Below are 8,130 nucleotides of genomic sequence, written 5' to 3' on the forward strand. Positions count from 1 at the left end.
CAAATGCTTGAGGGTTACTGCCTTGTTTTTCCTCTATTGCTACAATGTAACACTTTGCCGTTAATGCTTTCTTTCCTATGAACTTTCTCTCCCCTGTTGTCAGCTAGTAAAGGGGAGGAGGAGAATGAAATGTACCTACGGCAAGTGCTTTATCTCCGCGTTCACAAGAGAAGGTGCCGCCTAAACATCGCTGCAGCCGGAGACGGCCTGATATTATCTCCTTTTTCCCACAACGAACTTAACATCTTGGAATTTGCCTGTTTGAACTGACTGGATGAACTATGGGGTGGGGTTATGTTTGGGATACTTTTTATCTATCGATCTGGCAGGAAACCCTCAGAACCTGTCTATGATGCCTACTATCAGCTTCTCCTAATAAAAGCTCCTTTTGGAAGAAACCGCTTCCACGAGTTCTACTTTCTTGGGATGAGGTATTGAAGCGGGCCCTGACAAAAACATCTATATAAGATTTCCAGTCTTTCAAATATTTTTTTTTTCTCTAACTAGACTGGCCACTTCTACATGCTCAGTTATTTTTATAGTTGAATCTTCCACTGTAAGCTTTCTAGAACAAATGGGAATTTGCCTAATTTTTAATCTCTTACTAATAATGAGAGGCTTTGGTAAGTTATGGATTCTCTTTAGTCATAATAATTATTTCATTTTCTTGCTGGTAAGAAGTAACATTTCTTAACACCTGGCAGCAAGAGTTAGGATTATGATTAGAGATATTTGGGGTAAAAACAGAGCAAACACTAATGGGGTGACTATGCATATGACAATGTAATTTGAGTATTCAGATTATTTTTCTCAAAACATCTACAGTCCCGCATATTCACGTTTTCTCATATTATTCCATAAGAGAAGGAAGGAAAGAAAATGAAAATATTTCAGGGGAGTACACGATTCATTTATTCTACCCAAAGTAAGGGTGGAAATACCTGGGGTCATAATTAGTTTTACCATTTTTTTTGGGGGGGGGGTCTAAGATAGGAGAAATTGATAAGTGCCTAAAGCACACAGAAGCAATAAGAGAATTTCTATGACTTGCAACAACTTCATTCTGTTCCAATTTTTAATGGACTTCAGTGAATGTATTTTTCACCAAACTAGTCATGGAATTATATTTCTTCCCTCTTGCCTCTCATTAACTGCTTTTTAGTATTCAGATCAGGCCTTAGTAGAATGACAAAACATTTGGGGGAAAAGATGCAGCCCAATAACCCTGCACTGGAAGAGAGAATAGAAAAGATCTCCACAGCTACCATGAATTTGCCCTTAGTGCTCAGATATGTTGGGAAAAAGGACAACCAGACACTGCAAAAACACAACAGGCTGAAGAAGATAAACTTGGTCTCATTAAAACTGTCAGGTAAATGTCGGCCTTGAAAAGCCACACTGAAACCAACAATGGCAAGGAAAAGCAGGTACAACAAGACACAGTAAAACATGAGAGTAGAACCTTCATTACACCCTAGAATGATTTCATCTGCCACTAGGTTCATATCAGCATCTGGGTATGGGGGTGAAGTTACAAGCCATACAATGCAAAGAGTGACTTGAATGAGGGAACAAAAAACAACAATGTAATTATCTAATTGCTTGCCCAGCCATCGCCTCATCTTGGATCCTGGCACTGAAGCCATGAAAGCTAAAATCACAATTATAGTTTTGGCCAATACACAAGAAATAGCTACTGAGAAAATGATCCCAAAAGCAGTTTGTCGCAAAAGGCAGGTCACCTTTTCAGGTTCTCCAATGAATAATAAACTGCAAAGGAATGAGAGCACAAGGGAGATGAGGAGAAGGTAGGTGATGTTCCGGTTGTTGGCCTTAACTATAGGAGTGTCCTGGTGTTTGATGAAAATTCCAAGCACTACAGTGGCAATGCAAGCAAAGAAAATTGCTGTAGTGGCCAAACTAGTTCCTAATGGGTCTTCATAAGAGAGGAAAACTATATGCTTTGGAAGACATGAGTCATGGTTGTTGTTTGGATACTGTCCATCTGGGCATGGCCAACAATCATCCATGTCTGTGGAAATGAATGAATGAACAAACAAATGAATGAATGAATGAATACCTTGCTATTATTACAATGTAGAAGTTACTATATTAATGAAGCAAAACAATAGTATTTAGACTTATAGTCCTTTACAGCACTCTTTAAGCAATTTACAGAATCAGTATATTGCCCTGAACCATTAACTAGGGCCTGTTTTACTGACCTTGGAAGGATGGATAGCTGAATGAATCTTCAGCTGGTCAGGATTGAACTCCTGGCTATGGACAGAGTTAGCCTGAAATTCTTCATTCTAATGCATCATGGCTCAAAATTTAACAAAATGGGCCCTGGTTAATGCTTCAAATAGAAGGCTCCCTGGATGTTACAGAGGTATTATTTAGGCTGAAAGCACTGATAAACCATGTCTATAATGCAATCAATGAAACAGTAACTAAACTGTAAATACTGAATTTACAACTGATGCAAAATTGGACTAAACTATGTTTCATAGTTTTGATTACTTTCATAGTTCAATATGTTAAAATAAGGCAGGATATAAGGCGATGCATATGTTTCTTTATGTGTTAGGGAAAATGTTTTGCTTGCAAGCAAAATGTTTAGATGCCAGTTTTTCATATCAAATGATAGAAGTAAAGGAAAGTTCTTCAAAAATTTAATATTGAAAGAGAAATTTAAAATGGAATTTGTTGCAGTGGAAATTTACTGAGTGAAGAAACAAGCTTATAATAGATGGGAACCAGGAAAGGATAGCATAAAGGAAGGATGTAAGAGAAACACATAGGAAAAATTGTTATCTGGGTCTTCAGAATGGGAAAAGGAGCTGTAATAGAAGATAACTAGCAAAACAGGAAAGAACCTATTTTTCTAAGAAGTCATAAAAAAGGAGGCCAGAACTCAGGCAACTGAGCATGTGCAATTAGTTGATTAATATTAACTGACACACCTTGCATAAATTATCTCCTAATTTTAATGTACATATGATTTATGGTATAGTATGCAGCAGGAAATATGTAGGAGGCGGTCGGAAAGAGTGTAACTTCATAGTACCTCAGCCAATGGGGAAAGAGAAGGGATGTGGCAGCCGGGATGGGGCTGTATAAAGGGAATATTTTGGCTGAAACTTTGGAGAGAACCAAGCTTTGATAGCTTCTCTCCCCACTTATTGCATTAAATGAAACAAAAGGCCTTCACTGTGTCTTGGCAGATTATTGGTCAGGTGAGCTTGCCTCTGGTCACGAAGGAAAGTAGCCAGGAGCACATAACATCAAAGATTGGAAATTGAATTTTTAGCTCATTGTAAACGTACATCACAGGCATATTACCTTTTCAAAATCACAGACAGGAAGAGTTTCTGGGGGGAGGAAAGTTTCTAGAAAAAAATCATGTCATAGGTTTTCTAAAGAATTTGTTTAAACTATGAGAAGAGTGCGTAATTTCATTGCTTATTTACAATACAGCAGGTAGTTACACTAACCTAAAAATGGGGGAGATGCAAGTCTTTTATATAAATTTTATGTAAATTAGAATATGCAAATTATTTGATATAGACAGCAAAGGTTTTGATTAAATAGAGTAGCACATCAGATCTTTAGCGAGAAAGTTAGAGCGGAACTACAAATGCAATGCTGGTTTTGAAAGAACTCAACAGTATTTTAGGAATAGTTTCTTTGTAGAGTTGTTGTTAAATTTGCTTTAGTTTCCAGAATCTGTTCTGTTCTCTTAGGTTTTAGCAACATTAATTGGCTAGAGGTCTTAAGGTTGAGAAGACCCCAGCTTCATTTTTTGTGGAAGTTAATTATGGCACTCATCCCAACCATCTTCGTAAGATTTCGTATAATGCATAAAGCATATAGTATTACAAAACACTCTGAAATTATTCCACCCAGGTTCTAATGGGTTAATATTTATAAACTGAAGAAACATTACCTTTATGATCAGCAATCTTCCCTTCTGGACAGGAAAAGCACTCATAGCAACAAAATGGCTTTCCTTCTATTTTGACCTTACTTGAACCAGAATGACAATAGTCATTACACAGGGATTGTGGTCTTTTCTGAATGAAGGAGATGAAAAATAAAGGAATCTGTTTGGTAGTTCTGGCATGCCCAGGGACATTACTTTTATTGAAACATAGACAGGGCTTTTTTTTCTCATAGAACGCCCAGAATGGAGTTCCGGCACCTTTTTTAGATGGAACCTTGTAGGGTAGGCAAGGCAGGTTGTATGACGTGTGTGAGTTCCAGCACTTTTTTTTTTTTTTTAGAAAAAAAGCACTGAACATAGATATATATTTTCTACATTCACTGTTTGGGAATGAGATATTTTTAGATGACTATAATGGTGATCAACAACATGGTTTGTTAGTGTCATGGCAAGCATTTCTAGGTAATGTTCATCTTGGATATGATGAATGATACACACTAGGCAATGACTTGAAGTGCAGCAAAGAGGGATTTGAGTTCAATTTACCTCAGATATTGGTCAGTTATCCGAGGCAATGACCTCATATAATTAATATCAAAGTCAGCTCCTTGAGAACAACATGGAAGCATGTTACTGTTGTCTCCAGGATTCCCCCACCTCCATAAACTACCTAAGCCCTTATGTTTTCACTCCTTCTATTGTCAATAAGCTTTGAAATCACATACCACACTTTAGATCAATTTCAATTCAAAACATAATTTCAATACTTCAATGGGCTATTGAAGTTACAGTTGGAAAGTAGAACAACACTTTGAATATTTATAATGTGGTTTAAATTATCCTCAAACCTATGTAAAATACTGTAGGTATCTATTTAACTCTTCTAGTCCATACAATGAAGTCCTTTAGAATGTCAATCATTTTAGTTGAGAACTGTCTGAGTGGCATAACACTCTTCTTCTAAAGTTATTCAGAAGGTTGTTAAAATACTGTTGTATGATTGTACACTAAACCATAAGGCACATCAAATTCAAATCACAAGTTTAGTATCAGAATAAGGCTACATTGTTTCAATAGATTATTTTTTTAAAAAAATATTCAAAAATATTTAAAATTTGTACAAAATATATACCTGGTTAAATCTTGTGGGCCATACAATAGAGTCCTCATGAATGTTGAACGATTTAGGAGAGGAAGGGTTTGGGTCTACCCATCCAATTTTGAGTTTTGTAAATGTGTTGTTTTCATATGTCACCCAGTTAAAAATATCAAATCCAGCAATTATATGTCCTTTGTCATCAAAGGAAATATTTTCTCCAGCTTTGTTTTTAAAGAAAATATTTCTTATAAATTTGTGGAGCTAAATTGAGAAAAAAATATAGAGAAAATGAAGCCATGGAGAACCTTCATAAAAATCCTAACACAATTTAAAACTAAGATAAATGAGCACTGATGATTTTACCCAGTTTGGATAATGAAACATCTGCAAGAAGACGAGCTATCTTAGAGAGTACCAAGAACCCTGAACTAGAAATAATCTCCTTTATTGATAAGATAAATGATTTTGAGGGGGAAAACTTACAGAAAGGAGGACAAGAAGGAGAAGGAAAAGGAGAAGGAGAAGGATATGGACAAGGACAAGAACAAGGACAAGGACAAGGAAAATTCAAGGCAGTTGCCCAGACACTATCTGAAAGTTTGGGAAAGAAATTTGGAAGAATTTGCAGCATTTTAATACATATGTACAATTTATATGTGAGGATATAGATTTAGACATCTGTTGTATATAGCATGTTTAAATATGTGTTATGTATGTGTACACTTTTGAGAGCAAGCAACAAAATTTCATTTTAATGTGTGCCAATGTGCCCAAGTAAAAAATAACAATAAAGGTTATCTATCTATCTATCTATCTATCTATCTATCTATCTATCTATCTATCTATCTATCTATCTATCTATCTATCTATCTATCTATCTATCTATCTATCTATCTATCTATCTATCTATCTATCTAGCTATCTAGCTATCTAGCTATCTAGCTATCTAGCTAGCTAGCCATCTATCTAGCTATCTAGCTATCTAGCTATCTAGCTATCTAGCTATCTAGCTATCTAGCTATCTATCATATGCTTTACATTTACATTTACATGTTTACATTTGACAATTATTTTGTGCTACTTTAAATTAAGAAAAAAATATATTATGGATACTGTTTTTTATTATTCCCTTCTCCTTTTTCCTTTTATGTTAGTTTATATTTTAATGTTTAACTTGGAAATATAATAAAGGTAATATAAAAATATAACATATTAATCTTTACAGTAATAGAAACAATATATACATTTTGTGTGCAGAAAATATAACATTTTACATATTTTATCTTTTAACATTCTGAATATGTAATATATATTCAGAAGCTATATATTTAAAAAGGAAGAGGGAAAAACCACAAAGAGAAATTTGTTCCTGCTTTAATTATTTAAACATAATATATCTTCCTTTAATTTTTGAAATTTCCTCCAGAAGGTAGCCAACATTATATCTCAAGATTTCTGATAAAAAAAATTCATAAATATTTATGATTTAAGGGAAGAACTGCATTTTTTGCCTCTTTTATATTTATTTCTTAGCATTTAAGTGGGTAATAAATTGTCTTAATAATTCTTCATTGCAACATATTGAATTGTCTACTAAAAGGAGTCTACATTGTCTACATCCTAGATACCTTCCAGGGTTCTCCAAGTAGATATTGTTTTCTCATGTTTCTTGTCTTTGCTTTCTCTATTGAGTTGGATGAAGTTATGGCATATAAAGCATGTGCTATAATGTAAACTGCATTGTAGATACTATAACTGTGACCAGACATGTTTGTGTCAAAAAGAGTTCCAGGTAGATTATCCATTTTTTCTTCCCCAGTGCAGATCTTCTCATCTCTTTGTGGTAGACTAGAATTTAAGAAAGCACAATTAAATGCATCTTTCCAGAAGATTCGGATAAACCCATCTCTAATTTCTGAAGCAGGATTTCTTTCTTTTATAAATTGTTGGAATCCTCTAGGATGATTTGTATGAACAGCAAATGATAGAGTTCCATGGAGGAAATGTATGTCCCAATCTCTTAGAAAACCAGGAGATGCAAAATCCATCTGGGCTGTCATAATCCACACTCGGCTTTCAATTGTTACATCATAAAATTGCGAAAAATGGAAAATTGTTCTTAAGACACTCATAGTATGTATTTCACCTTGTATGATAACCGTATTGGCAGTACTTCCTGTGACAATATGTGAAGTTGCAAACCATTCCGTTGCAGTTTCAGCAATGTCACTTGAAAAAGATGTTTTGGGCATGAGTTCTAAGAAGTCCACACAAATACCCTTCTGAGTGTATAAGGGAAGTATATCCTGTACAAATACATCTCCATTGTCATCATCAAAAACAATCAGACCAATCCAGGTCCACTTGAAATGCAGTAGTAACTCTAGAATGCACAAATATTGATAGGTCCCACTTGGAAACATTTCATGAAAAAAATCTTCTTTGCTTTTGTCATTTATTATTGGAGAAGACCCGTATAAGATCTTAAACCCAAAAATAAGGGGGGGGGAGAGGAAAGAGCTCAGTAACAATAAAAAATGAACCTTATCATACTTTTAGTAGAAAAAGAGATCATTAGAATGGGCTTCATTATTTTTTCTTTTAATACTTTTATTTTATATATTTTTCTGATCATTTAAATATTTCTTATGACAAATCTCCAAAGCAGTATGTTTTTTCTAGACCACAGGAAATACAGTATAATGATTTATTAAGATTTTTGCTATCGAACAGTATTGATTTCAATCTTTAGACATACATTTTGACCTTCCAAAGCTTTTTTCAAAAGCTAATAACTGATTCTCAGTAAATGTAGAATTTATATAGACATATGGATGTATTACTGGAAAATATTCCCATTTATTATAATTACAAAACAATGCCTCCACATTTTCAGCACCCAAATATAAATTGATCAACTACTTTTTCAGTACTTCATGAACAGATCACCTAGGAAACTAATAAGATTTCCATTTTCTATTTCTCATTTACAAAACTACCTTAAACATAATGAACCTGAATTTTTCATCCTTTTTTTTTTACCTGTGGAATCTTGTAGGTGCTCAAGATATTTGTCATATGGAGA

The 8,130-nt window shown here is 34.4% G+C and overlaps 1 protein-coding gene across 1 annotated transcript; it reads right to left on the minus strand.

Annotated features, from left to right (window-relative positions):
• Positions 1-1,121: 1,121 nt before the first annotated feature.
• On the minus strand, positions 1,122-2,030 carry LOC114922718 (vomeronasal type-2 receptor 26-like). The gene has a single exon (XM_029284561.1). The coding sequence runs from the start codon at positions 2,028-2,030 to the stop codon at positions 1,122-1,124; it is 909 nt and encodes a 302-aa protein (XP_029140394.1).
• Positions 2,031-8,130: the final 6,100 nt, after the last annotated feature.

Source organism: Protobothrops mucrosquamatus, unplaced genomic scaffold, assembly GCF_001527695.2.
Source record: "Protobothrops mucrosquamatus isolate PMUCROS unplaced genomic scaffold, P.Mucros_1.0 scaffold711, whole genome shotgun sequence".
Classification (NCBI taxonomy): Eukaryota; Metazoa; Chordata; class Lepidosauria; order Squamata; family Viperidae; genus Protobothrops; species Protobothrops mucrosquamatus.

What these genes read in the sequence shown, in the direction of transcription:
- LOC114922718 (XM_029284561.1), bottom strand. Translation starts at nt 2,030, where the DNA reads ATGGATGATTGTTGGCCATGCCCAGATGGACAGTATCCAAACAACAAC.